Source organism: Lepidochelys kempii, chromosome 27, assembly GCF_965140285.1.
Source record: "Lepidochelys kempii isolate rLepKem1 chromosome 27, rLepKem1.hap1, whole genome shotgun sequence".
Taxonomy (NCBI): domain Eukaryota; kingdom Metazoa; phylum Chordata; order Testudines; family Cheloniidae; genus Lepidochelys; species Lepidochelys kempii.
The window spans coordinates 17,380,281-17,408,279 of NC_136406.1; the positions used below are offsets into that span (position 1 = coordinate 17,380,281).

Sequence of the window (27,999 nt, forward strand, 5' to 3'; positions counted from 1 at the left end):
CAGCCAGTGACCGTGCAGCTCCCCCGGCCTGCACCCTCCCCTGGCCTGCACCCTCCCCCGGCCAGTGACCGTGCAGCTCCCGGCGGCTGATGCCACATGGTACAGGGCTCGCTCTCCGGTGACGGGCTGGGACACCCGACTCGATGCAGCTCCCTGCAGCCTCCTGGAGCAACGTGGTTACGGGCCCCAGCCGGCGGACGGTTACGCCCCTGTGCCATGGGCTCTGTAGACACACACAGGAGCATGAGGCCTCCGTTCCTGTGGGGCAGTCCTGGTAAGGCCTGGGGTGGCCCCGGTGTAACCGGCAGCAGTGACAGGCTCCGGTGTGTGTGTGTAGGATGCCCGCGTTGCCAGGGGCTCTCGCTGCCACCCAGGCAATGTGGTGCCCATGTTCTCCAAGTGTTACACAATGCTGGGTTCTCCAGAGCTGGCCCATTAACTCTTTGAACCCTCTGGGGTCAGGAAGTGGCAGGGAGCCCTTCCCAGCCCCATGTGGCATTGCCCATCCTCACACGTGCTCTACCCACCAGTGGGATCGGCTTAACCTTTCCCTCGCCACATGCTAAGACATGTCAGAGATCCACCTTCCGCTGGAGATCTTCCAGACCGCCCGGCCCCGGGAACTGGCATTCGGGCAGGGGTGGGAAACGTCTCTCTGCTGTTGCTAGCCAGCTGGGCTCCTGCGTTCCCCTCCATCTGCCTGGGGGATGGCTGCTCGGGCTGACAGACTGGAGGGGTCTCCAGCACTGGGCAGTTTGCCGGGCAAGAAGCATTCTGGACATCAGGTCTTGGAGAGCTGCAAAGAGGGATATTCCCAGGTGTACAGCAGTTATCTTGGTTTTAGCACGCTTCCCCTCAGGGGGGTCCCTGGTGGCTAGCAAGCTCTCACAGGGCTGCCAGCAGGAATGGTCTCCACAACGAGCGTAAGGAAAACAGTCCTGTATTCCTAACTCCTCCGTGTGCTAAAACTAAAATATAAACGACACCTCGTCTGGGATGGTGGGGGGTCGGCTTGGACGTCCAGAGGAATAATGATACAACGGGTACATGTTCCCCAGGACGCTTGGGGCGAAGAGAGATTTTGCAGTGTGAAAGGTTATGTGTTCAGCCGTCCATCCCGTGCCGCCACCCATCCTACTCACTGTCGCTCTTATCCACCAGCACTGCGTCCGACTCCTCCGTGATCTCCAGCAGCGTGTGCATCTCAGGGCTCTCCTCCCTCAGCAGCTCCGTGTTCTCAGCCTCTTCTCCTCCCACTTCCACCATCTCCGTGGCTTTCACCTCCACCTCGCCCTCTCTGATCTTCTTGACGTAGAAGGTGAAGGGTGGCACCTTGTAGACTGCTGTCTTGGACCTGGTGTAGATGGGGTGGTTGGGAGTGAAGGATTTCTTCAGCTTGTCTCGAGAGGTTTTCATCTTCTCCCTCCTCTCAGTGGTTACAATCTTGGTGCCCAGCTTGTTCATCCTCTTCTCCAGGTTGTGCCGGGTCTTCTCCAAGTTGTGTTTGGTCTTCTCCAAATTCTCCTTGGTCTTTAGCTTGGTCTCCTCCATCTTCTCCTTGGAGAAAGCCTTCTTGAAGTCATCCACCCTCTTCATGCCACTTCTCTTGATCCGCTCTGCTCGGGACTCCTCGATGGTCTCTTCAACCTCCACCTCCTCATCTGAGGAGAGCTGGATTCGGTCCTCATCGGCGCGGTCCTCGTCCACAGGGACCTCCACGCCCTCCTCTTCCTTCTCTTCCCTCTCGGTCTCCTTCAAAGACTTGCTGATGCTCAGCTTGGCTGGGAGCTTCACTTCATCCTGCCAACGGTGAAATGGAATCGGTAAGACACGTGCACTATAAGGACCCACGGCCCCAGGACCCAGCCTGGCAGAGCTACAGCGCCTGGCGGCCACCCAGCAACACATGTAGGCAGCTTGTGCCCCACTTCCCACAACCCTCTGTGGACACAGCCCATGGGACATTTGGCCTCAGGGGTTTGTCAGGCAGCAGCCCCATGGCTCCTGATAGGCTCCCTGCCCTATATAAACCCAGCGGGCAGTCCAGGAACCATCTGGGCCACAGCGTGGTGCCTCTCTGGTGTTGCCAGGGCTGTTCCTGTCTCATGCACTTGACCCCCTGGCTTGACGTCGGCTTGTTTTGGGCTTTGCCTCCTGACTCGGACTCTGACCCTTGCTATCAACCCCAGCCTGGAAGTGACCACGAACTCCTCGGCTACCCCTAGCCTCAGCTCTGCCCCTGCTCTGCCCCTTGGCCCTCTCTGCCCCCGCGGCTCCCAGCCATCTAACCTGGGCTGAGCAGCTCTCGGAGTCGCTGCCCAGCTAACCGCACTTACGAGGACTAAGATTCACAGCTAGTCTGACCTTGGGGACAAATCCAGCCTTCAGTGGCCAGCACCCGGCTTGGACTCCTCACCCCCTTTTTCACTCCCCCTGGTAAATTACCCCGGTAGGATGCAGCTCTCGCCCACAGCAGCTTGGGGCCCTTGCTAAATTCAAGCTGAGCCTTATCTGCCCTGCACACTCCGGCCTGGGTGACAAACCCACCGTGGCCTTAACAGCACAGGAGAGACCTGCAGGTGCTGGAACAGGGGCTCTGTCCCCTCTATCCTGGCTCCTCCCACCCCTCATCTTCCAAGCCCTTCACTAGCATCCTCTTCATCCCTGAACTGCTTGTACCACTCACCCTCCCGCCAGTCAAAGCTGCCAGCGGACTCTCCCCTCCGGCCCTCGGAGCTCATCTCCCCTGGCTGGCTCCCTCCCTCCGCGCAGCCCTGAGCTCCCTGCTGAGCAGTCCAGGGACTCCCCCCGTTCCCCGCTGGGGCATCCTGGGTGCTGCTGGCACCTGCATTCGGCACCGAGCCCAGCTTTTCACAGCGCGGGGTTCACTACAGTCACACGACTCAAGGCACAGGCCCCACCCTCTCACTCACCCATGGACAGCCTCCCTGATGCCAGGGCAGCCACTCCTGATTCACACCGGCCTCAGAGACGAACTAGGGGTCTGACTGATTCCAGCCCATGCAAACAGTGATGTATAGGAATTGGGTCGTATCCCTTTAAATAGCTTGTGAGCCCTCTCGTGGCGCTCACCATGTTGTATGTTTCACAACCCAGCCAGGACAGCAGTGCCAGGGCTGCAGAGAGTTATTTGCACTCAGCCATGCCCTGGTGGTTTCTTGTTGCGCAAAGAGCAAAAGACACACCACAAAGCTCCCATGTTTGCCTCCAACTCCTGGCTGCAAGGCTGGTGTCTAACCTCTGCAGCACAGACTGGGAGGCCGTGCTTCCCCGGCCCGGTACATCACACCGCAAACAGAGCCAGGCAGCAGCAGGGGGCTTGGTGCTGCAGAGGAGCAGAGCTGGCATCTTGTCCCCTCTGCGAGAGCCGCCCAGGTTTCTGGCTGGTTCTGCAGAGCGAGAGCGTCTGGGATCCTCACCCGCCGAACTGCTCATTGCAGAAGAAACAGGATAAAACACCAGGTGCGAGAGTTGAAACCCATGGCCTTGTTGCCTTGGTGTGTGGGAGCTGCCCTGGAGGAAAGGTTGTTTCTGCTAGTTATGTGTCCCCTGCCTGCCCTTCGCCCTATCGCATACCACCCCCGTGGCAGGACCACACCCAGCCGCTTGCTTGTTCCCTGGTACTGCTGGGGAAACTACCTCCCGAGCAGATTCCTCCCGAGGCTGCTGGTGAAGTAACGTCCCTGCCCCATGCCGCTGGTCTGTGCATTCCCCAGAGCGATGTGAACAGAGCCTGCCAGCACTGGCCCTCCCCCTGGGAACGGGCAGAGACCTCGCTCGATTTCCCAGCGCTCTCACAGCAGCGAGTCACTGGCTGACCACTGAGATCAGCTCCCCCGGGGGGCACAGGAATTCAGGTCCCCCTAGAAATCACCCGTGATCTGTCATCGAGGGCACCTGCTGGGCTTTCCCCTGGGGCGAGGCCTCTCCTCTGAGCGTGGGAAAGCCCCTCGTATGGCAGCTGGGCTGGGAGCAGAGGGCTCCTGCCCCCCAAGGCTTGCGTTCCGCCCCGTTCTCACAACGCAGACGCACAGGAGCCCTTCCCCTTGCACCTGGGCACTGGCCCCGGGGCTCGTGGAGGAAGGGAAAGTGAGCCAGGGAGATTTCCCCCACTTTCCCGAAAGAAGTGACCTGTGCCCGGCCTCCCAGCCCAGCCAGAGACAGCTGCCTTCCGTGGGGCTTGTTTCGAGTTACAGGGAAAGATTCCAAGCGCCCCCTGGTGCGAGGCGAGGGGCATCCCAACAGCACAGAGCAGCCGGCGGGCGCTGAGGAGGGTGCCACGGGGCAGGGGCTTCAGCATGTTTCCCTGTCCCCAGCAGCCGATGCCCCAGCAGATGCCCCAGCCCACGGCAGTCAAACCGCGGCTGTAACAGCAAAGGCCCACAAGCAGTGTGTTGTCCAGGGAGGTTAGAAAGGAGATTGGGGGCCCGGACTCCTGGGTTTTATTCCCAGCTCCAGGACGGGAGTGGGGTTTAGAGCAAGGGTGACTGGGAGCCAGGACTCCTGGGTTCTATCCTCAGCCCTGCCACTGGCTTCCTGCGTGACCTTGGGCAAATCACTTCCCCTCTCTGTGCCTCGGTTTCTTCATCTGTCAAGTGGGACCTGTGCTTAGCTAGTTGGCCAGGGGGAAGGCAGCTGGAGTCAGTCCATCTCTAGTTAGTCCCCTTTTTATTGAAGGGCCAAGCCTGCGAGGAGCCCTCTGCTCTGCATTCCCTAGCCAGAATTAACTCCTGCTTCCCCCAGACATGGGTATAGTTACACCCGGCAGCGAGCGGGCAGGCAGCAGGAGGCTGTGACCGATTTGTAACCCCAAAATGTGCTTAAGGACAAACTAGCCCTACGACCTTCCCATCCTCTGGGAAATGGCTGTGCACATTGATGAGCTAATACACCTGTGAAGTGGGTCAGCTTCCTTGGGGAAACTGAGGCATGAAATCCCAGCGTGACTTACCCAAGGTCCCTCAGCAAGCAAGCATCAGTGCCAGGAATAGGACTCAGGAGTTCAGGGTTCAGGTCCCCCCCCCCCGGCCTTTTTCTCTTTTGGGCTGCCCAACTAGCCTGGCCCATGTCTGTTCACAGCCTGAATACAGCCCAAATCCATAACAAAAATAACCCACCCTATCCTGTTTTCAAGCAGGGAACTGGCCAAGCGCAGGTTGCTTCAAACAGCTTTTTGGTCGATTCCTCCATCACCAGCCTAGGATGTGAGTTCACAATCCCCAGTGACTCCAGCCAGGGAGCAGGACCTTGCAATGCTCAGGGCCAGCGGGGAACCGCAGGCAGACGGAGTAGCGGCAGTTTCTTAGGGGCCTATTGACGTGCCCCGGCCGGAGTGAAGATGGGATGGCTCCCCCGCACCCTCCCCTCAGCCGGGTCCAGGACAGACAGACGCTCCGGTCTCTGCATGAGCGTGTATTAAGCTGCCTGCAGGGGCCAGGCAGTCAGCGTGTGGGGTGTAGCTTCTTACCCTGCAGATGGACCTTTGCGTCCAGTGCCGTGCGTGGGGCACGGGGGCAGCGAAGGGGCAAGCAGCACCTGCCCATCTCCCCTGGCTTACCCATAGCCTGGCCGACCTGACAGGCCCCTGCCTCACATGCTCCCCCAGACCCTGTTCTGCCTGGCCGGTTCCCCTCCAGGGCTGTGGGCCTGGCCGGGGGCCCAGGGCCCTCCCCTGGCCTCCTGGGCTGGCCAGGGGCATTACCTCATTTTCACCGTGTACCCTGGAGCATGGCCATCCTGCCTTTGTTTGCCAGAGGCTGGAATGGCTCCCCTGGCTCCTGCCCCACCATAGGCTCTGTCAACATCTTTTTAGACAATCAGAACTTTCCTATTGTTGTTCTCCCGGCCAAGCACAATTAGCCTCGGGCCCTGGTTTCACATTCTTTCCCCGGCTCGAATGGCCCTGTGCAACAAGCCACCAGGGTTAGAGCAAGGGTGGAGCCTGGGCTGCTAGTGCTAGGAGGAGAGAGAAGGAGACGATGCTCCCTCTGTGGCATTTGGCGGGGGCTTTGCCCTCCCCACGGGGCTGACTGCCTGCCCTGGCGCCTTCCCCCGGTGCGACATGTGCCCAAATCAGAGTTCTCAGCCCCCGTTCTCTGCCCAGAGCAGCACAAGGCACCGGCAGGGGGCTCAGGGCGCTGCTGTCCCAGCTCAATGCTGCCAGCTCTCACAACCGTGCCATGTGTCTTGTGACATTCGATGATTCCAGCCCCAGCTCCAGGAGTCAGGTGATTATGAGACGCTCAGTTTTTCATGTAAAGGAAAATGGAAGTTTTTAACCCTCGCAGCTGGTGTGGGGAGTTGGGAGACGTGACCCCTAGAGGCTCAGAAACCAGGGGCCCTGCTCTTCCCTATCTGTTACTCCATATTCCCCCCAATTGCTTCTCTCCATGGCGCTGGAATACAGCCCGGCCTGAAACCCAGCCTGTGCTGGGCTGGAGGCTCAGCAGCGCTGCGACGCCCAGCCAGCCCTGCTCCTGCTGAGCACATGTTGGTATCTGTTCCTGCCGCCAGACAGAGCCAGTCTCGGGGCAACAGCTGCCTTGCTGGGCGACAGGCTCTGCAGCGCACGGAAAGATGGGAAATCACCTCCCTGGGCGTGGAGAGCTGCAGCCGGATCTGCGCCTTGCGGCAGGAGGAGGGACTCTGAGCTGGAGTGGCCTTGTGATCCCTGCCACTCAGGTTGGATTTGGCCCCTGGCGTCCCTCCCGATAGCGCAAGCCCTGTGGCTCAGCTCCCAGATCCAGTCAGTCGCTGCATTGCCCTGGGCACTTTCCCCTCCAATTCAATGCGACTCCCCAGCATTTAAACTCTTTCCCCTTTGGGGATGTTTGATCATGGTTGCTTTTTCCCCTCTGCCCCCCAGATTCTCCTGCTGCCTTGACCCTCCTCCCCCGGGAATTCAGAGCCTGGGACAGAACCCTGGAGTCCTGACCCCCTGTGCTCAGTGTCCCAGTCACTCTGCGTCCCCATGGAGCAGAGAGAGACTCATTCAGGACAGCCAGGCCTGCAATCCCCCGCAGAGGGAAACACGCGGGCGGGAGGGAGAAGAGGCTGGCATGAGATTGGTTTTCAGCTGAGCAGCACATCGCGTGCGATGAATCCTCTCCGCGTTCCCAGCCCAGGCTGGAAATAGCCCTGCACTGTATGAAGCGTCACAGCTGCCCGGCCTCAACCTGCAGCTCAGGGATTTATTACTCGAGGGGTTTTAATCTCAGGAGCTGGGAGGGGGAGACGTGGAGCTTCTGGGATGAGCCGCCCGCCAGGGAGCCGTGAATGGGTTTGATAGGAGAGCTAGGCAGGGCCAGCAGGGCTCCGTCAGCCCCTGGGCCTGCGTCCCAAGGGCTGCGTGACTCAGGATCTGCCTCTCCCCCAGCACCATGGCCCAGCCAGCCACACCCACCCAACAGCCGCCACACCCAGGAAAACAGGGCACCGACCCTGCATGCACCTCCCTGGAAACAAGCAACGTCCCAGCTAAGCTAGGCCTGATCCCCAGCACTCGCCTGGCCAAGGATCTGCCCATTTGACCTCCCAGCAAAAGCCTGTGAAAGTCCATAAAGCAGGAAGTGGGAGCTCTCTGAGAGCCCCAAGCCGTGGGCAGCAGCAGGTGGAGACGGCTCAGCTTTTGTCTTTCATGAACCAGGCGGTGAAGAGACCTGGAAAAGCCTCCCTTTCACAAGTTCATTTTGAAAGCAGTTCTGCGTACTGGGTTAAAGCAGGGAGGGGCTGGTCTGGGCACAAGGACTCTGCTCCCGGCTCTGGGAGGAGAGAGGGGACCCAGGGTTAGAATAACAGGGCCTGGATGCTAGGACTCCTGGGTTCTGCTCCCAGCTCTGGGAGTGAGTCAGGATGGCCGTTCCCAGGGTGCCAGTCCAGGCTTACGTTCACTCTGAAAAAGTCTGAAATGAAGAACAAAGCCTGCCTGCTCCTCCTGGCAGCCGGTTTCCCTCAGTCCCACGTGGACCGCAGGAGGGCTCAGGGACTTGATTTGCCCAGCAACAAGCTCAGTGTTCTGGGAAGCCAGAGGCCACGTGTCCAGGCCACCAGCTCACTTGTGACGTCTGGGTTCTGCCTGTTACCCCAGAGACACGTGCCCGGAGCTGCTGAACCAGCCCAGCCCCAAGCTAACGAGCGAAGCAGGTGCAAGGCCCAGGCCCCTCTTGCCAGTCAAGGTGCTTGCCTCTTCGGCCCGGGGCCCAAAGGAACAGCCATCAGCTCCAAAACTGCCCAGGCAGCCAGGAGGAGCAGGTCCTGGGCCCAGACCGTTCCCGTCCCTCCAGTGGGGGAGAGCGTCCCTGTTACGGGCTCACGACGACCCATGGTACGGCTGGTGGCACGATAGTCCCGGCTGTTCCAGACAACAGGGACACGACCGTCACCACCAGCGCGCGGCCCTTCCCGCAGCGCAGCCGCACGTCGCGGAAGGACAGGACATGGCCGTGCAGCAGGACAGCCAGTGTGGTTTCCCCTCCATTTCTCCTCCCTTGCTCCCAAGGGAGAAGTGGCTGATTCAGTTGATCCAGCTTCCCGCCATGTCAGTCCAGCTTCGCCCAGGGCCGACGCAGGACGTCCTGCCCGCTCCTCCCCCTGCTTTCAGCCCAAGAAAACTCTCGCTCTTGAAGGAAGTGACGGCATCTGCCCCACATCCCCTCTCATCTCACAGCTCCTAACAATGCAGCCATGTGTGCTTCCACCCAGCACCGGGCTCCGGAAATACCTGGCACAAAGGACAGGTTTGCAGCGTGCAGGAGGGGCTGAGGGGTTGTTCCTGGTCTTTGGACCAGAGAGCCATGCACGAGGAGCCCTTGCTGTGCTGCTTTCTGGAGAAGCCAACGTCTGCTTTGCTACTATGATTAGCAACACATAGAACAAAACCACCGACGCTGTCCCGGGGGATCCCGACAGCCCAGAGCAAGTCCACAGCCCCCATGAAGACTGCTCATCCTCTCCACAGCAGCACCTGCCCAAGCAATGCCTCATCTCCCGGGGACCCTGAACAGCAGGAACTCCAGCTACTTCCTTCCCTCTGAGTCAACACCATCAGCAAGAACAAAGGCATTCCCCATCTCGGCCTGGCCTGGCTGTGCTGGAAAGGGGCCATATCCTGCGGGCTCAGATACTTATCAGCCCTTGTTGACTCCAGAAGGTTTGTGCACAGAGCAGAGACCTGTTCAAAGCCTCCAGCTCCACGTGAGCTGTCCCCTACCCCCCTCCAGCGTGGGAGCGGAGGGGGCTGCTGCTCTCCATGACTCTCTCTCGGCATAAAATGCACCCACCCTCCTCTGTGCTACCGAGAGGGCCAGAGCTGCTCCCGGCGGACAAAGCAGCGGGGCTGTTTGGACCACTACAAGCTGGGAGCCCGGACGGTCTCTCTGGGAGAGGCGTGCATGTCTGCCGGGCACTGAACCCCAGGAGCTGCGTTTGCCCAGCCTGGGCCGTATGTGGGGTTTTTACTCATTTGAGCAGCTAATCCCGAGGGATCACTCGTGTAACCTTTCGGCCTAGCACAGTCTACCCCCAGAGCGGGCCCCTGCCCCCTGGCTCTCCCCCAGCCTTTCGCCCTAGAACCGTGGAACTGCAGCGTCTGCCCCTCTGCCTGGCTACAGCCCGCTGGGACAGGCCGTGGGGAGCCTGAGTCCTCCCCCAGAGGCAAGGGGAGCGTTCCAGGCTGGTCTGCGTCTGTAAGGCCCCAGCTGCCCTGTTGGATTAGCAGAGCCAGCTGGGGCGGGGTTGACCCCCTTTTCAGCGGGAGGAGTGGCTCCAGAGGCCGCGAAGCAGGGGGCTGCAGGGCGTATCCTCGGCTCAGCACTGAGCCAGGCGAGGGGCAGAGCCTCCGGGAGCTGCAGCCTGTGGTGGGCAGAGGAGCTGTTTGTGTTTGAATGAATACGCTGTGCCCTGAGGGAAGGGCCTGCCAGAGACCAGAGCAAGGCTGCGCGTCCTGCAAGGGGCTCTGAGGGAGCCCACCAGCCGAGAGGGGGCCTTCCCTTGGCTTCGCTGGGCTGCAGCAGGCCCTGTGGAGGCAATGCAAGAACAAAACCGCTGTGTTTCCACAGGGGGTCAGGAGGGTGGTGCCGGAGCAGCCTTGGTAGGGAGGAGGACTCAGCTCCCTGGCTGTGGGACATCAAGGATCTCCGCCCTGTTCCACAAGAGCTGCTTGGCCCATGGCAGATGGGGGGAGCTGCCCAGTGGAAGGGTTGCCTCCTGCCTGCGACGGGCATGTGTAGGACGGGCAGTCTGCTGCGGCAGGGCCCTGGATGGCGGGAATGTGGCTGCGAATGCAGCCATAGTCTGGGTGCAGTGAAAAGACAACGGGAGCCCGTGGGAACAGCCAGGAATCATGGAGGCGCAGGCTGGCTGGCTGTTACACAAATCCCCATTCACACGCAGAGCATGAGCCCCGGGAAGGCTGCGGCTCGCTCCCAGCTCTCACAGGAACCACAAGGTTTAGCCCTGGGCATTTGAAACACACTACTTTTTACTGGGAAACGCACCAAGTCTGGTGACAGGTGAGTCCAGCTGCCCATATGGGCCTGTCCTGAAAACCCTGGCTCTCCGCGTCCCGGAACTTGGGGCTCTTCAAACTGGGATTCCCAAATTGTGGTTGTGTGCTCCAGCACTGCCTCAATCCAGCTGGCGCAGACAGTGGGGGGACAGGCATTCCCACTGGATTTCTGTCCCGGCCCCTGCCACATGCCGGAAGCACAGAGGACGAGTATCCATGGGAAGTGTGGTGGGTTGTTTTTTGGGGGGGGGAGGGGGCGGGCAGGGGAGTTCTCTGCTGAGCTTTTCAGAAGGGTTCTGTGAATGATCTGGTTTTCCTGTCCTTGAGCCCATATATTGGATGGGGTGACCTTACTGGACAGTGTCCGTCCTTGTCCTGCGATCCACATTGCCCCCTGCTGCACAGAACCCCCCAGGAGGAGCAAACAGAGCTGCAAAGACTGTGTGAAGGGCCCTCCATGACCAGGGAAAAGCCCTGTGTCCAGCAGGTCTCGGGGAGCCACCAGGAGACCTGGGTCACTTTCGTGGAGCTGTGAAACCCAGAGCTGGCAGACTGGTTGAGGGGGGTTTGACATCTCTATTTTTTCTATTTCAAATGACCCAGTGCTGGAAGGTCCGTTGGATTGACTTGCCCCGGTTCTCCCCCACTACGTGTGTTTTTTATCTGATTATATTTTGGAGCCTGAGTTCCCTTCCAGTGAGTCACTGGATCCGTGCCCTTTATGGCCATGTACATACTGCCTGGTTGCTACAACACATGTAAACACTTTCCTCATTGTATAAAAGGCCCGTGAACTGCACAGCTGAGCTGCCTTCCCACCGGGGCCAGGCCTGGAACTGTTCAAGTTCTCCAGACTCACTGCCAAAGCGGGGAAGGTTCCCAAAGGTCCAGGAGCAAAATGCCCCAGGAACTCCAAAGAGCTCCTGCATTGTTGTTGTTTAGGGGGATTTTTTTTTTAAAAAAATCTTCAGTTTGTTTAAGAAAGCAAAACTCCCAGGCGATCTGCTCTCCGGTTTGAATGTTTCATGAAGCCTGGCTCGCACGCACGCTGACCACATCTGCAGTTCATTTGGTGCAGTTGCTTTTACATCATTGCATCACCACCAGTCTCTGGTGGGGGGAGAGAGCAGGGGCTTGTTTCACATGCGATTGCAAGACACAGAACACAACCAACGGCCCACCACCACCAGGGGCCCAATTCTGACAGATGCTGAGAGCCCACTGCTGTGGCTTGAGCTTTCAGCGCCGCAGGGGCTGTGGCCCTTCCTACAGCCCTCGGTTCCCTTTCATTCCGCAGACTAAGGGCAGAAAACCAGATAAGCAACCGCAGAAGGCGCGAACTCCTGGATTTCAGGTGATCTGCCCAGAGAAAATGGGGGTCATGCTTTTTACCTGCTCCATGTTGGAGAAGGCTTAAGTGGGTTTCCCTCTTCACATTAGAAATACAGGTCTGGCCTCCCCAGCCCCTGCTGATCTGAAAGGCGCCTATCACTCTTGGCAGACCAGATATCTGTGTTAAAGATTCAGCTCCCCTTCTTCAAACTGAGAAAACTTCCACTCCAAATGTAAGGCCTGCAAAGAGTCTTCCCGCAAACCTGGGCCCCTGATCCTGGATCCATGCAGCTGGGGCCCAGTGGAGATCCACACGCATGCGGTGCCCTGTCCGCACTGATTCAGGTGCGAGGCTTGGGTCTTTGGAAAAACCTGGCTTGACCTAAATTCCTAAAACTTGTGGGGTAAAAGGAAGAGGAAATAATAGTAACCTCGACCCCCCCTTTCCACCTCCCTTACCCATCGCAAAGGCCACAGGGGCAATTTCCCCAAGTGCTGAATTGTCTGGATCCATTTCACCAATGTCCTGCTCCTGGTGAAACCCTTTACCCTTTACCAGCCTGGAGCGTTGCCATTTTGATTTGCCAGCATTTTACACCCACGCTGCCCTGGGGTGGGCGATTCCTTGAGTGCCAGGGCAATGGTCCCTCGGGCCCTTTGCAGGGAATTTCAGATATTTCCCCCAGTAACCACCCGGTTAACAAGTTCACTGAGTCTGTGTCTGTTTCAGCTTCCTGGCCTGTTCTGTGCTTGGTTCACGGCATCCCCCAGGCTTCCTTGTGCCAAGAGCCGTGACACAAAGAGACGCCCTCACTCGCACAATTGTTTAGCGTATCAGAAATGATGAGACTGTGCACCAGGCCCGCCGACAGCAATTCCAGGCCTCGGGGCACACACGAGCTGCACCCACGCGGACCGCCTGACCTTCGGGCCGTGCTGCACCCGCGCTGGCTGGTGCCCAGCGAGCTGCCGGCTGCGCACTGTTCCGGCATGGCCAGGGCATCCCCATGCCCACCCGGTAGGGTTGCCAACAGTCTAATCGCGCAACCCCCTACCCTGCCCTTTCCCCGAGACCTTGCCCCCACCCCTTCTCTGAGGCCCCGCCCCCTGCTCACTCCATCCCCCCACCCGCCGTCGCTCAGTCTCCCCCACCCTCACTCCCTTTCACCAGGCTGGGCTCTGGGAGGGAGTTTGGGTGTGGGAGGAGGTGAGGGGTGGGGGCTCTGGGAGGGAGTTTGGGTGTGGGAGGGGGTGAGGGGTGGGGTCTCTGGGAGGGAGTTTGGGTGTGGGAGGGGGTGCGGGGTGGGGTCTCTGGGAGGGAGTTTGGGTGTGGGAGGGGGTGCGGGCTCTGGGAGGGAGTTTGGGTGTGGGAGGAGGTGAGGGGTGGGGGCTCTGGGAGGGAGTTTGGGTGTGGGAGGGGTGGGGGTGGGGGCTCTGGGAGGGAGTTTGGGGGTGGGAGGGGTGGGGGTGGGGGCTCTGGGAGGGAGTTTGGGTGCGGGAGGAGGTGAGGGGGTGAGGGCTCTGGGAGGGAGTTTGGGTGTGGGAGGGGTGGGGGTGCGGGCTCTGGGAGGGAGTTTGGGTGCGGGAGGGGTGGGGGTGGGGGCTCTGGGAGGGAGTTTGGGTGCGGGAGGGGGTGAGGGCTCTGGGAGGGAGTTTGGGAGTGGGAGGGGTGGGGGTGGGGGCTCTGGGAGGGAGTTTGGGTGCGGGCTCTGGGCTGGAGCAGGGGGTTGGGTGGCAGGGGGTCAGCGCTCACCTCGGGTGGCTCCAGAAAGCCGCCTGCACACCCCTCTGGCAATGGCTCTTAGGCAGGGGGCCTAGGGGGTCTCCGCGTGCCGCTGCCCGCAGGCACCGCCCCCGCAGCTCCCATTGGCTGCAGTTCCCGGCCAATGGGAGCTGCGGAGTTGGCACTCGGGGCAGGGGCAATGTGTGGAGATCCCCTCCGCAGGGGCCGCAGGGACGTGCCGGCCACTTGCAGGAGCAGCACGGAGCGAGGATGGGCAGGAAGCCTACCTTCGCCCTGCTGCATGGCCGGGGGCCCCCTCTTAAATCGCCCAGGCCCCTGACCGATTGCCCGCTTTGCCCGCCCCGTCGGCAGCCTGCTGTGCACAGGGTGGCAGGGAGCGTGTCCTGGCTGGTCGCTAACGGAAGCGGTCTGCTGCTCTCCTTGCTCTGCGGCCCTTCTCGCCCGGACGGCGGGTCTGTCTCGTTCAGCGCCTAAGGGTGGCACTCAACCAGTGCGGCGACAGCCGTGTCCAGGGACCAGCGACCATCCTCCTGCCCAACCCAGGTACTCGGGATCCTTACCTGGTCTGCACCGGGGGATTTCATTGCCGCCAAGGACTAGGGCAAGGCTGTGTCGCTGAGGCTGCCTTTCTCCACCAAGACCTTCGAACCCAGGCTTGGGCTGGCGAGTAACGATCTTGTGGGTGCTTTTCATCGAGTCAGGATTTGGCCCCAGGTCCTTGGTGAAAGTCCTCCCCCCCGCCCATCTCCAGGTGCTGCATTCCCCCTCAGCTCCCAGGGTGGCTGCATTTCAGCTGTGCTCTGTGCCTGTCGCTGGAAAGTGCTTGGGGTGACGGGGGCTGCGTGCCCATAGCGAGCTCTTTCTGATGCCCACATGGGAGCCCCGCTCTGCTAACTCTGAGCCACGCCGGTACCCGCTGGGTGCTGCGGATGGCTCCCTGTTGGGTACCTGCTCGGTGAGGTTCAGGGGGTCGCAGTAACTCCGTCTCTGCTGCAGGGTTGGGGGGAGCCATTCTGGATAAAATACGGACCAATCTGAACCCTCGTTCTGAACCTCCCTGCACCTTCCGAGGGTCGCCCTGCTGTGCAGGGGGTTTCCGGGACTTAGCACTGCTGGAGCCTAGGGGACAACCCCCCCCCCCTCCAACACTCCCCCCACATTGCTCAGTTTAAACACTTACATTAGCAGGATCTGCACCTGCTGCATGCAGCACAAGCCCCTGGCTGCTGCTGTCAGGGAGGTGGGCTCCAGAGCACCATCCCCAGGGGCCTGGCTCCGAGCTCACACTGGTGAGGCGAGAATCGGGCCCGCTGCCTGGTAAGGCTCCTTGGAGCACTTCGGCGTTGCCGGAGCAGTGCAGAGAAATTCCTCTGCAAAGCAGGCGGGCTGGGATTTCGCTGCATCTTAGCCAGGGGAAGGCATCTTGTTGCCAGCATCTCCTAGGAGGCTGTGGCTAGGCGTCTCAAGGGCCGGGGTGAGCGTGCAGAAGCCAGATGCTTCACCCTCTGCAGCATAGAGGCAGAAATGTAACCTGCTGATCTGAACCCGATCTGCCTTTTCTAACCAAGCCACTTGCCTTGCTGCCTTCCCCTTACGCTGTCTGAGATGAGCCTCCGCAGAGCTCCGTTGGAGGAGCTCACACCACTGTATGAACAGAGGTGACTTCAACTTCACAACTACTCCCGGGAGGTCAGCAGCAGCACCCCCATTTTACAGATGGAGAAACTGAGGCATGGGGAAGGCCAGTGGCTTGCCCAAGGTCACGCAACGAATCTCTAGGAATAGACCCCTGGTGCCCCTGTGCTTTAGCCATCTGACCACCCTTCCCTCCCCCGGGGAGGAACAAGGCATCTCCCTGCAGCCTGGAGAGGAGATCACAGTTTCTTGCACAGCCCCAAAACTACAGCACCATCATCCTGCAGCAAACAGACTATTCAATCCGCTGAGGCATTTATGCCAATTATAAATATCTGCCTTACAAGCTGTACTGCCGAGTGAAGCCACCAAGAAGTGGGCAGCAGCGGCACGTGGCACTGGCCACGGCAGCTTTCAGAGTTTCAGGAGAAGAGGCTTAACACAGTCTTCAGGTGACGCTTCTGATGCCCTAAATCTGCTGCCTCCCTTCACGTCCACTGCTGGTTGGGGCCAGGGCGGATTCGCAGGGGCAGGGGCAGAGGACGCACTCAGGGTCTTCTCAGGCTGAGATGAGGAAAAGGAATTTCAATGGCCAGCAAAAAGGAATCCGAGTGGAAGAATTTCCTCTCCCCCATTAACTGCTGTAAACAAGGACATGGCCCAGATATAGAGCGGGTTAGGGTGATAACGGGCAGGTGGGGGAATGCTATCAGAATGATTTAGTGAGTGGCGATATTGCGAACAGAGACAGACAAGAAGGATGGGAGTCTAGCTTCTCTAACTGCCTGCCAGGCTTGGAGGATACAATGTCCCTGCTCTGGAATAATGTATGTTTGTGTTGTATTTAGGCATAGGGCCAGATTCAGCTCTCATTTTCACTGATGTAAATCTCCAGTGACACCACTTCACTCAGTAGAGTTGTTCCCAATTTACACCAGTGTAATTGAAAGCAGAATCTGGCTCTCAAAGTCTCTAAGAGTTTCAGGGAGCGTGCGCAGAAAAATAATAGCAACATTCATTGAGAGCTAAACTCAACTACGGGAGCAAGGTGGATCAGGAATGTTAGGGCTCATTCCAGACCTACATCCATGCAACCCTCCCAGGAGGATCCAGACAACACCCTCAGCCAAAGAAACACAAGAGAGGCCCACTGAGCATACCCTGAGGCCAAGCCTCTGCTACGTGGCAAATCCGGAGAGCAGCAGGTGTTAACCCCTTTAGGAGTGCCACAAAAACCAGGTTTCATGCCTAAATTTTCAGAAAGTTCGGTATAAGTCTCCACCTCCAAGGCTATCAGCTAAAATGAGGAGGCTCAGAATAAGAGAAGCAGCAGCTCATTGTAGAACACAGTAAAAAACTGTACCAAGAGGTTATTGGTCCTGTCTCCATAAAATGGAAAGAAAGGGTCTTGAAGACCCTAGTGCAAAAGCAGGGAGTGAGATGCAAATAAACATTAAAGGGCTTGTTGGATCGCACGTGACCTTTCCACATCCAGCAAAATTCCTTCCATCCTCAAATAACTTCCCTTAATTAGGGTGACCAGATAGCAAGTGTGAAAAATCGGGACGGGGGTGGCAGGTAATAGGTGCCTATATAAGAAAAAGTCCCAAAATCGGGACCGTCCCTATAAAATTGGGACATCTGGTCCCCCTACCCTTAATGTACAACCTCACTGTAAATTTGTTGGTCTCTAAGGTGCCACAAGTACTCCTGTTCTTTTTGCGGATACAGACTAACACGGCTGCTACTCTGAAACTCTCATTGAGACTGGGAGTCTCCCAAAGGTTTCTAGCTTCTCCCTGTCCTGGGAACTGTGCCCTTAAAAGCTGGTTTCAGAGGAACAGCCGTGTTAGTCTGTATTCGCAAAAAGAAAAGGAGTACTTGTGGCACCTTAGAGACTAACCAATTTATTTGAGCATGAGCTTTCGTGAGCTACAGCTCATTTCATGATTTCTGTGTGTATATAAAGTCTGCTGCAGTTTCCACGGTAAACATCTGATGAAGTGAGCTGTAGCTCACGAAAGCTCATGCTCAAATAAATTGGTTAGTCTCTAAGGTGCCACAAGTACTCCTTTCCCTTAAAAGCTGTTTCCCTCTTTAATAGGCTGATGGGAACAAGGAGATTGGTGCTTTAAACCCCCTGTGAAATGTACTGGTGCTAATCTGGACCTGATGAAGAAGAGCACGGGAACCTGGCAAGGGGTGAGGCTGAATATAAACAGTGAAGCTACGTTTGGAAGAACAAGAAGATGAAAGGCAGGTCCCTAGGAAATGGGTAAGTAAGCAGATTGCAAGGGGGAAAATCACTTTTTTTTTCTCTGACAGAAAGAATGTTTTAATCCCATTATCAGCCTGTTTGTATATCTAGTTCGACTCTCAGAACTGCCCTCCCGGCTACCCTGCCATGTCTGATTAATGACCCTCGGGGCTATTTCTGAACAGCAGACTTACAAAGACAGAGATTGCACTGCAGATGCTACGCAGGGAGATCAGTGACTGGCATTAATTGACATTAGCAGCAGCATCCGGAAGGTGCAGACTAAACATCCAGGGGCGTTTTATTGGAAATGTTTAGTTGGATTGTCTTTCTCCAATCAACAGCTCTCCCCTCTGGCTCTGGGCTTCATCCTAGAATGCAGCCAGATGGGGGCTCAGGAATTCTTTTAACCTGTGGAATTTACTGTGTAGTCAAGAAGACAATAGCGAGGTGCTGTGCAGTTCAACAGGACTAACTGTGCTGAGCGCGTACAGGGCTGCTTGAGGCTCTGGGTTGGCCATGGCCATATTTATACCACAGGGGTGCATTTGCACGGATTTGTGTTCCTTATTTAAATAAAGACAATGGGACCAAACTGAAACCTGGGGCATGCCAGCAGGGAGTTTGACCTGTGATCTTGTGCTAGAATTTCCTTTCAATCCACTTCAAACCCCCATTAACATCAGCGGAATCGGGCCTTGTGTATTGGACAGAGAAGCCCTGGAAATGAGAACAAACCGGCTGGCTGCCTGGCCTGGTGAGTCACAGGGGCCAAATTCTGCCCTCAGTTACCCCCTCTGGTGCAGTGACTTCATTGGCATTGCACAGGGCAGACCTTTCCTGCTTAGCTACTATGGGTTGGGCACATGAGAGATGCCTAAGAGATCCAGAGGGTGAGCTGAAAATGACTCACCCCTTTGGCTTGAGGTTCACTAGCCATCTCACATTTCTTTTTATTCGGGGCCTTTTGTTTTCCTCTTTGCACGGGGAGAGTTGGGCACTCCACAGCTCAGCATGTCCGTAGAATACAAAAGCACTTCAGCAAAACAAACTGCCCTGACACTGGCAGCTCATAACTCAGAGCTGAGCCGTGAAACTTTGGTGCATCGGGGCCCAGCAAGAGCCACACTTCAGAAGAGGCTCTGGGCGGAAGAACTGACAGCGTGCACCAAGGAAATGTCTTGGGTGCTAAGTAATCCCCTTGTTCTGGGGCCGCGCTCTGCTGTGGGTGACTAGCCTGAGACTTGGCTAATGAACGGCCCTGCAGGGAGTGGTACAAGCTCCTTGTGCATGGGGGCTGGCAGCCTTGTGCCCTTTGCCGTGGATGGGAATCATGCAGCTGAATTCTCTGTGCACTGCTGTGGAATTGCGTCCCTGAGGGTCTGAGTGAAACCGACAGTAGTCTGAGTGGCCAGCCTGCCCTGGCTCCCAGCGGATGGGTCAGACATGACCTAATGGCGCTTTTTCCATCTCTCACTTCGAGGGTTCTCTGGCCAAAGGCAGGAGGGTCAGAGTGGAAGCAGGACTCGTTTAGAGACTCCGCGGCCATCCCGCTGACCGAGCTCCTGTACTTCAGCAATGAAGCCAAAGGCGCAGAACAGAGCAGTGCGAGCTTTTGGTTCCTGGACTTCAGTCTGCAGAGTTCGTGTGCGGCGTTTTAACCACGACTTTGCATTTAATACTCCTCATTATTGCTCTTAAAGATAGTATGAAAACCCTGAGCTAACGGCTTGTCCTCGAGAGTATGCTGGGTCTGAGGGGTCTCGGGACGTGCCCCAGTTCCCATGGGATTGCTCTGGTCCCCCGTTGTCACAAACCAAGCTCATCACTGGATCAGGCATTTACTGGGATTTTGCCTGGTGAAAACCCCGCATGTTGATGTATGAATGTAGCTGCTAGGGGCCCAGACGGTCCTTCTCTGCAAAAGCCTGGAGTGAGGAGTGTGTGGGACCATGGACACACTGGGAACAGCACAGTCCTGGGGGCCAGTGGAGAACCCGACTCAGCCAAACTTACTGTGTGAAACCAATGAACTTCCACTGGGTCCAGCAGCGTGAGAGTGGATCAGATGCTATCTGGGCTTCGCAGGGTATTGCTAATGCTCTGAAAAGGGAGGCATGTGAGTGAGCTTAGAGATTAGACGGAGATGACTCTGAGCCCAGGCCACATCACCACTGTCCCCCTGAGCGGCTGGGCTAGAGGAGGGGGATGCCCCGCTGAATTGCATAGCAATGAGCAAGTCCTCTGAGCTGGTCTCAGCTGTGAGCCCCCTTCCTCTGGCCAAGCTGCTACAAGTCACCCAGGGTCTCGCAGTATCCTGCATCAGAAGTGGGCTCCCCACCGCAGCGGGTTAACTTGTATGCTTGTCTTCCCATGTCTCACATGGACTGTTTGCATTTCTACTTGGAGTAGCCGGGGGTGACCAGCTGGTTCCCTGAATCGCCCTCTGAATTCCTGCCTGGGACACAGGCACTGGGAAAGGAAAGGACGGGGGGGGGGATGGATTTTATCCATTCAAACCACATGTTAATGTGAGCTATGGGGTGGGACAAGTAAAATCAAACCAGTGCATGGAAAACAACCTCCTCCAGGGCACCCCTCCCTGTGCAGCTGTGCTGGAGAGCTGTTCTCCACCGCTGCTCTCACATCAAAGAGGAAAGCAGCGATCTTATCAGTCAGGCTGGGGCTTTCTTATCCAAACAGGGAAAGAAAACACTTAGCCCAAATTAACCTCTTGAGACCATTGCATATTTTGGTGATGACACTCAGGGCCTCGCCCCAGAGGGGCCGTGTGTAACATTTTACTGACTAATGTTAGTTAAAGCGAATCCCTTGTTTGCCCCCTCTCCTAACTCCTATGTGGCTAGTGGCATAACTCTGGCAAAGGACGAGCCCTAGCTTATAGAAAACACGATACGGAGGGACTGTTTATGGCCTCACCAATTCAGGCATCTATAGACAGAAACGCAGGTTTTTAATGGGGGGTCTGATTCTGCGTAGCACCCCCTGTCTTGCTAATCCTTTGATGCTTAGTACACAGATGTCTGATATTATATTCAACATTCAAATACACATGCAGAACAGCACATGCACAATAAGTACATGCTTGTGCAACCAGAACACACACACACACACACACACACACACACATATATATCTCAGCAATGGGAAAGCCTAGATTCGGGGCTGAAAACTGAGCAAACGCTAGGCTGGCTCTCATTTTACCCAAACCACTCAGTCTAGCCTGATGCTAATCAATGTTGAGGCCCTTTTCAGAGACACTGTCACCCCCAGGGGCTGTAAGGCAAGCTGCATGCGCACAGCAGGACTGTAAAGGCCTCTGACTCACAAGGGTTTCTTTGAAACTCGTTTTTCCTTTGCAGAAAGAGGCAAGTGTTCCGGGGGCGTGAGCACGCTGGGAGGGGTAACATTCAGGTCAGCGTTAACGCTGAACCGCAGGGTCGTGCTAGAGACTTTTCGGACCAGGTAGCTGCCTCCTCTCGGGAGCAGTCCGCAGGAATAATGACACCATGGAAAGCGTCCCGACCACAGGCCATGCAAACGGCAGAGGTGCAGGTCCAGCACAACCCCACAGTGCGGACACAGCCGACAGGGATGGAAAGGGTTTTTCCGTCGCTGTACGAATGCCACCTCCCCGGGCCAGGGGAGTTAAGTCAACAGCATCATTCCCATCCACCTGGCTGCAGCCCCACCACGGGGGTTCGCATAGCCGCAGCACGCTGGGGCATGGGGTCTTCACAGCCCTGGGCACCGTAGCAATAGCGACCTAAACGTTAAGTGTAGAACAGGCCTGAATCTTATTTGTACAGAGAGTTTAAATAATCATCCTGCCCATTCCAAGGCCCCTGTACGCGGCCGGAGCAGGATCGCTCATGCCAAATCCCATTCCAAGGCGTATCTCAAAACTGAATCCCATTCTGGGGCCGAGATGTTCTTGATGCAGGAGAACTCACTTCAAGTGGGGCATCCGACCAAACACTGCAGTGCTGCAATCAGTCAGGCCTGGCATTCAACTTCGCTGTACAGGGAATTTGGATTTCTCCTGCAGGGAAGTTGTCTTGTGCTGGGAAGCTGCATGACCCGGTTATGCTGATGTGTCCTCCCATTGCTATACACCATTACAGCCCAGCAAGGTGCTGTGCAGTAAAACCAGGGCTCTTAACAGCCCCAGAAATCAGTCTCCTGCAACATGGGACACGCCCTTGGAAACAGAGATTATCCTGGGACTCTGGGGACAACTCGCAACCCTAATACACGGCCCTGAGGCTGTGTGCAGAACCCCCAGGGCTGTCGGGGAGCTGCGTGTGAGTGGATCCAGGGCAGCACGGAGTCATTGCTTTGTTATGTATGGCGATAAAAAAAAATACCAAAAACAATGGGTGGGGAAGGACTGTCCCTCCAGCGGGCCCCAGGAAATGCTAATGCCACATACACCAGTGCTCCTAGCTCCAGCCCAGGTCCCCAGTCGCAAACACTGAGTTTCTTGGCCACAATGTGCAGCCTTGTAAGAAAGGCATAAATGCAGCACCTAGTGCTCCTGCCAATCTCCTGCACTGGGACCCTGCTCTTCACCCTCCAAGCTTGCAGCTGGGCAAACTCTGTGGGGTCCCCGGGCTTGTGCCCCTTGCAAGCTGGTTTTGAGTTTGCAAATCTCCTTGGCGTTCCGAAGTCTTTTCTTGTCATTAAACCCCTGAGTCCAAGCTCGGGGCAGAAGGGGACGACACCTTGCGGCTCAGCTGGGCAGAACGGGTGCTCCTTCTCCTCTGCCCGGGCTGCGCTTCGTGTTCTCTCTTTGGGGGTTTGGCTCCCACTCTGCCCTGCTTTCTGCTCCGTTTCCCACCCCGGTGTGATCGGTGCATTCTCCTCCCCCCACATACACACACTTGGGCTCCTTTTCACACGGTCCTTCGCAGAGCACGAGCCCCGTAATGGCCGCTTTGGGTCCAGCTTCCAGACCCACCACAGCGAGACGTGGTTCGCAGGGAGTCCGCCCCTCCCTGCTGCGGGCGTTTGGCCGCTCGGAGCCCTATAAGGCCCACTGGAGGCACAGCCGCCAAACTGTGCTATTTATACTCCTCACACAGCCCCACCTACCCTACACATTTCTTTTCCAGCCCGTGGCCACCTGGCCTTTTTCGGGGCGGCTCAGCCCCTTGATGGGCTTGGAGCGGCTGTTCAGATTCATTGGCAAGGCAGACAAAGTTCTGCGGGGGCCTCCCAAACAATTGCCCTCCCCAGTATAACAGACCAGACCCTGCACACGCAGGAATGGGCCAGACGCCTCCCCGGCACTGCCGAAAGCTTTGAAAAATAGTCCCCACCATGCCCGTGTGGCCAGAATGTCCATTGAAAGCATCCATTTGGGGGGGCGGGGTCTGCATCTATCAGTGTTGGGTCCCTGCTTCCCCCATCCCTGAGCCCCCTAACTCAGACAAAGGGGGCACCGTGCAGCATGGGCTAGGTACCACGGTACGTGGGCAGAGTTGGGTGCTGGGGTCTGCGCTTTTCAAAATCTGACCCTACAAAAAGCAGGTCCGTGTCATTCTGAAGGATGAATTCGCTTGTCGAATGTTTGGAGGAACGAGGCGCGTTAGTCGAACTGTAGCTACTTGCGGTTCTCCAGCTGTCCTGTGCCAGGTGAGTTGTGTTTATAAGTGGATTAGGACTCCCGTTGTTGTAGGGATGGGCCCCAAATGAATCCAGCCCCCGATTTCCCACCCCCGCAACATTCAGGAGTTTTTGGATGAGGCAACTGGGTACAAGACTGGTTCACCTAACTCTGACCCCGAGCTGCCCTTCCAGATGGCCTGGGGGGAAGGATGCAGCGGAGAGGATGCACTAACAACAGCTCTGGGGATATGAGCAGCAAATAAGGGCCCAACCCTCTGCCCTCCAGCTTCTTGGGCATGAACGTTCCCCTCTGTGACACGGAGGTTAACGCTCTGTCCACACGGCTCTTTGGCAAAGAATCATGTCTTCTCCTGGGCGGCTTCATTCGGGGCTGGCTTTTTTTCACATTGCTCTTGGGGCCTGATTCAACTCCCATCAAAGTCACTGTACATATCCTCCTGGGTGTGGCTGCTTTTTAGTACTGCCCGTTGTCTCCCTAGTTTTGAGGCAGACAAGACAGACGTACTTGATGCTCAACTCTCCAGACCAAAATTCAGCTGCCAAGACACGGAGGAACCCACTTGGATTTTCTCTGTGCTCCTACGATACGTAAAATACCGAAGTAGGGCGCTTGCATTTAGTCTGACCTCCCGCAACAAGCAGTCCCAGGGATCTCGCTTGCACCCTGAGTGTCATTCCTTCCATAACTTCTCGAAATGCACTGGAAGAGCCAACCAGGCATCCTTCACCTATTAAAACAGACTTCTCGTCTTTGTCCTTTTGCTTCTCCAAGGCACAGCATCCTTCCATACTAAATCCACCTGGGGAGCAGCCCCTTCCCTGCTTGGCAATCCCCCCTGGAAAGAGGCCATTCCTCCTCTCGGCTAATCCTGCAGGTGTATTAAGCACATTTGCCCCCCACAATAAAACAAACTCCGAAATCTTTCCCCTGGCTACTGAAGTCACAAGGGAGTAGGCAAGTTCATCACAGTTTCTTAAAGCACAAATGCAATTAAAGGTTGATATTGGAATTGTTCATAGACACGAGAAGAACAAAACTAGCCAAGGCAGCGTCTAGACTGACCCTCCGTTGAGTGTTCAGTCTGGAAAGCGCTGAGCATGAGTTGTAGAACTAGGGGACTGTTTTGGAACTGTTTGCTACTGGTTTTCTACAGCCAGGCTTGGGAGAGAGTTTCCCCATTGTCAACTCCCCAGGACAGGGATTATCATCGGGATGTTTGTGTTTTACACATTGTTGGCACTTAGCAAATAATACACAATAATTGTTACTAAATAGCCGAAGAAGTACCTAGTCCATGAGTAAACCCACTAGAATCCACAGGGCTCCTGACAAGAACGGCATGTCTCCACACAGGGGAAGGGGCGGAATCTGCTCCATGATTTGTTAGAAATGCCTCTGGAGCTGAGATACCGAGATGCTCATTCATCCTTTTATTTATTTACTAAAAGTGTTAACCCTGGCATGCCGAGCACACACCCTGGGCCAAATCCCACTCCCTTTACTCAAAGGAGTAGAACCACTGACTTTGATAGGGCTACTTAAAGGAGTAAACAGGATTGGACCCTAAATATACAGTCTCCTTCATGCAAGCAGCCTGCTGAAGACCTTCAGCCCCATACATGGGTAATTACACAGCAACACAACCTCCTAAAACAGAAACCTGCCCAGCCGAAACCAGCCCAAGATCGTCTCTCCCCACATTTCTGGAGCAAACTTTCCAAGTACACGAACGAGAGACATTCCTATATGTTGTTAACACTGCCCGTTAACCACAGCTTCAGCACCACACAGCCCCGGTTACTGCCCAGTGGATGATACATGATTAGTGCAGGGCAAAGCACAGAATAATGATGCTCCTTAACAACCAATCAGTCCCTGTGTGAAACAACAATAGTTCTTGCCTTGCGAATGGCTCAGAGCTAGCCCCACGGGACAGCAGAAGCATCCAGAAAGACAGTAAGGGCTGACACCAGTGTGAAAATTTCTCTCTTGACTGCAAAGCTATTTTTCCATTGTATGCAGGGGAAAGTGGACTGGAAAAATACACCCAACCCTTCCATGGGGTTCCCTGTGATCTGTTAGTAGCAGTCAGAATGCTCGTTGTAGAGGATCATCTTTGACTTAGCTAACACAGCGGTGGAGGAATAGAGAGGGGCATCTTTGTTGAGTTAATACATACTTATTACTGCTGCCCATCCCATCCTAGCTCTCAGCCACTGCAAGTCAGGGACTCTCCTGGATTTCGGTCTCCAGTCCATGCTTCAGATCAGGACACTGTGCCTGGCTTCTCCTCCACAAAGGAGCTCCATTCGCGCAGTGGTGTTTGGGCACAAGGCCGCACCCTTGCCCCAAGACCTCCTTCACTCACTTACTCTTGCGGCTTCCTCTGGGCATGGGGACAGAGTTGTACCAGCTCTGCTATGTGGTGAAAGGCCCTGCCTGGCTTTCGTAAGTCCATGCATGGCTGTGTTTTCCATGAAGCAGCCCTTGAGTGTCTCCCTCGGGCTTTAATGCTCAGGGGGGTCTCACTCTGAAATCCACACAGGATAATTCAGTCTGGATTTCAAAACCTTCTCCCCTTTTTCTACAAAACAACTTTGAACCGCAGAAAATCTCACCTCAGGGCCTTTCTCAGCTGATTCTAACTCAGGGGCCGAGCCTGCGCCCATTGAAATCAATGCGAGTTTTGCCGGCAGTGGAAGCAGGATCGGGTCCTGTACGAAAGTTTTGTCCCACAGGAAAGGGGAGACCGATGATTTGTTTATTTTGCACACGGACTCTCCAATGCTCACGACCAACAGCACACAATAAAGAGCAGGCTCTCACAGTGCCAGTCCGCCGGGAACCAGGACCTGGCCATTTCCCTACCACTTTGAAATACCTGCCGGGGATGTTCTGCCTGAGCCTCCCCTTTCGCTCCCTTCCCAGGGGTTGTTTCCACCGCTGTTGGTTTGTTTAGGTGTCTCCATTTTCCACAGCTGGCTCTAGTCCTCTGTGCAGGCCCAGTCCCCAGAGCTTCCGATCAATGTATTTATAAATCTGTTTAGGTGGCTGACGTGCTCCTAATATATGTGAGTGTTTCAGCCTCCATGATAGAACTATAAATGCTTAAGCTGTGAATCAGAGAACTATATCAGTCCTGCCACTTGCTAGATTCCACAGTCTGGCCTGACTAGATCTCCTTTCCCACTACGCTAGTGAAAGGTGCTGTGCATTTTGTGGGGTTTTTCTTCCCCCTTTTCCCTGTGAGCTGCACTGGATGTTTTTCTATTTATCCCTCACACAGTCTATTATTAACCCGGATGCTTCGAACTATCCTCATCTCATTAACTGGCCCATTCGGTTTTTCTCCAGCTTTCCCCTCTGGGGGGTCTGCTCTGCAAAGTGAAGCTAAACCCAGACAGGCAGCGGAAGGGGAGGCGGAAGCCTGTGGCTGCATTTGTTTTGCTTTGTTTGCCTGTTTGGTATTAAAAGATTAAAGGCAAGTCCAGCTCCTAGTGGGAGTGCTGAGCCTCCAGCAGAGTGAAGCCCCTTTCGCTGAAACTGAGTGACTGGAATGCCCAAGACCTGCAGGCTGTAGATGAAGGAATCTGTAACATACACTGGATCATATTTAATTTTACAAGCAATGTGGCAAAGGCAGATCCCGGGGAAACGGTGTGCTAATGAATTCAATGGACCGGACCGTATTTTCTGTTTGTTTCCACTATGTCCCCTGTAAGAGTGAGGTTAAACATGACTCTGGAGTTATTGTTCCATGTTATTGCTGTAGGATGCACATTATAAACCTGAGCTAGCATCACGGCTTCTTGTCGCACTAAGGACTTCATCCCTCACAGTAAATCCTCTGTCTGAAATAACTGATTTAAAATACCTCTCTCCAGTTCCTAGTACACTTTTGTTCCTCCTTTGGTTAAACAGCAGTCTCTGCTAGGTAACCAAATTCTGCTGGCCTTTTGCAGTGGGGTGCTTGGGGCCAGTCTCAGCATCTTTTATGAAATTTCCTGTACTCGTTTTTTTAAGTGCAATAAATTATTACATTAAACCTTCTGCCTTATGAAGAAATCAGTACTGTTAGATTCGGAAGGCCCTATTTATGGCGCACGTCAACACTGGATGAGTCTAGAGGAGACATGTGAGGCAACGTGCCGTCCTTCTAACCCAGGACGGTGGTGCGGTTAACACTGAAAACACTCACTGACGGTGCCTGAGGAGCTGCAGGACATCTCCTTACCTGGTAGATCATGACTTTGAAGTTCCTTCGCTTCAACAGCTCCGCCTCGTTGGCCTCCAGCTTCTTGATCTGCCCGGCTTGCTTCTCCAGGTTCTGCCGGACGGTTTTCACATTGACGCTCACCTTGCGTACTTTCTCCAGCATCTTGTTCACGGTGTTGCTGGTAGTGGTGTGTGCTTTGGTGAGCTTGGTCAGTTCCCCCTGGATGCTGGCCACTGCGCTATCCATCTCTTGTTGCCTCTCCTCCAGCTGCGTCTGGGTCAGCTGGATCTGATCCACTGCCCCGATGATCTTGTCCAGAAGGGTGAGCACCATCACGCCATTGATCTGGTCTGATTTAATCGGCTCCTCAGCTGCTTGCTCCTCAGAGGTCTCGGAAGGAGCGGGCTGCTCAATAATTTGCAAAGGGGTGTCCGCCATGCTTGCTTGGGAGTCCCGACTAGCAGAGCCTGGAGAAGCTGTCGCTGCAGGGAGCAGAGTGAGAAGAAAAAACTTAACCCGAGCTCTAGCTCAACTCTGTGCTGGGAGGCAAGCCAGAAATGGAGAGCACAGTGCGTGGCTGTGTGTGTGTGTGTGTGTGTTGTGTGCGAGCTTAAATTCAAATGGCACAGCTCTGCAG

The 27,999-nt window shown here is 56.0% G+C and overlaps 2 protein-coding genes across 2 annotated transcripts in view; one reads left to right on the plus strand and one right to left on the minus strand.

The window, feature by feature from the left end:
• ATP6V0A1 (ATPase H+ transporting V0 subunit a1) overlaps positions 1-27,999 on the plus strand; it is a 193,715-nt gene that overhangs the window by 110,709 nt on the left and 55,007 nt on the right. The window lies entirely within an intron of this gene.
• On the minus strand, positions 12-27,993 carry CAVIN1 (caveolae associated protein 1). Its single transcript, XM_073325977.2, has 2 exons — positions 27,381-27,993; positions 12-1,800 (listed from the first exon to the last, which is right to left on the minus strand). Exons 1-2 carry the CDS (start codon positions 27,798-27,800, stop codon positions 1,135-1,137), a joined length of 1,086 nt encoding a protein of 361 aa, XP_073182078.1. The 5' UTR covers positions 27,801-27,993; the 3' UTR covers positions 12-1,134.

What these genes read in the sequence shown, in the direction of transcription:
- CAVIN1 (XM_073325977.2), bottom strand. Translation starts at nt 27,800, where the DNA reads ATGGCGGACACCCCTTTGCAAATTATTGAGCAGCCCGCTCCTTCCGAG. An exon ending in TCAAAGTCATGATCTACCAG is followed by an intron (nt 1,801 to 27,380) that starts GTAAGGAGATGT and finishes CACCGTTGGCAG; the next exon opens with GATGAAGTGAAGCTCCCAGC.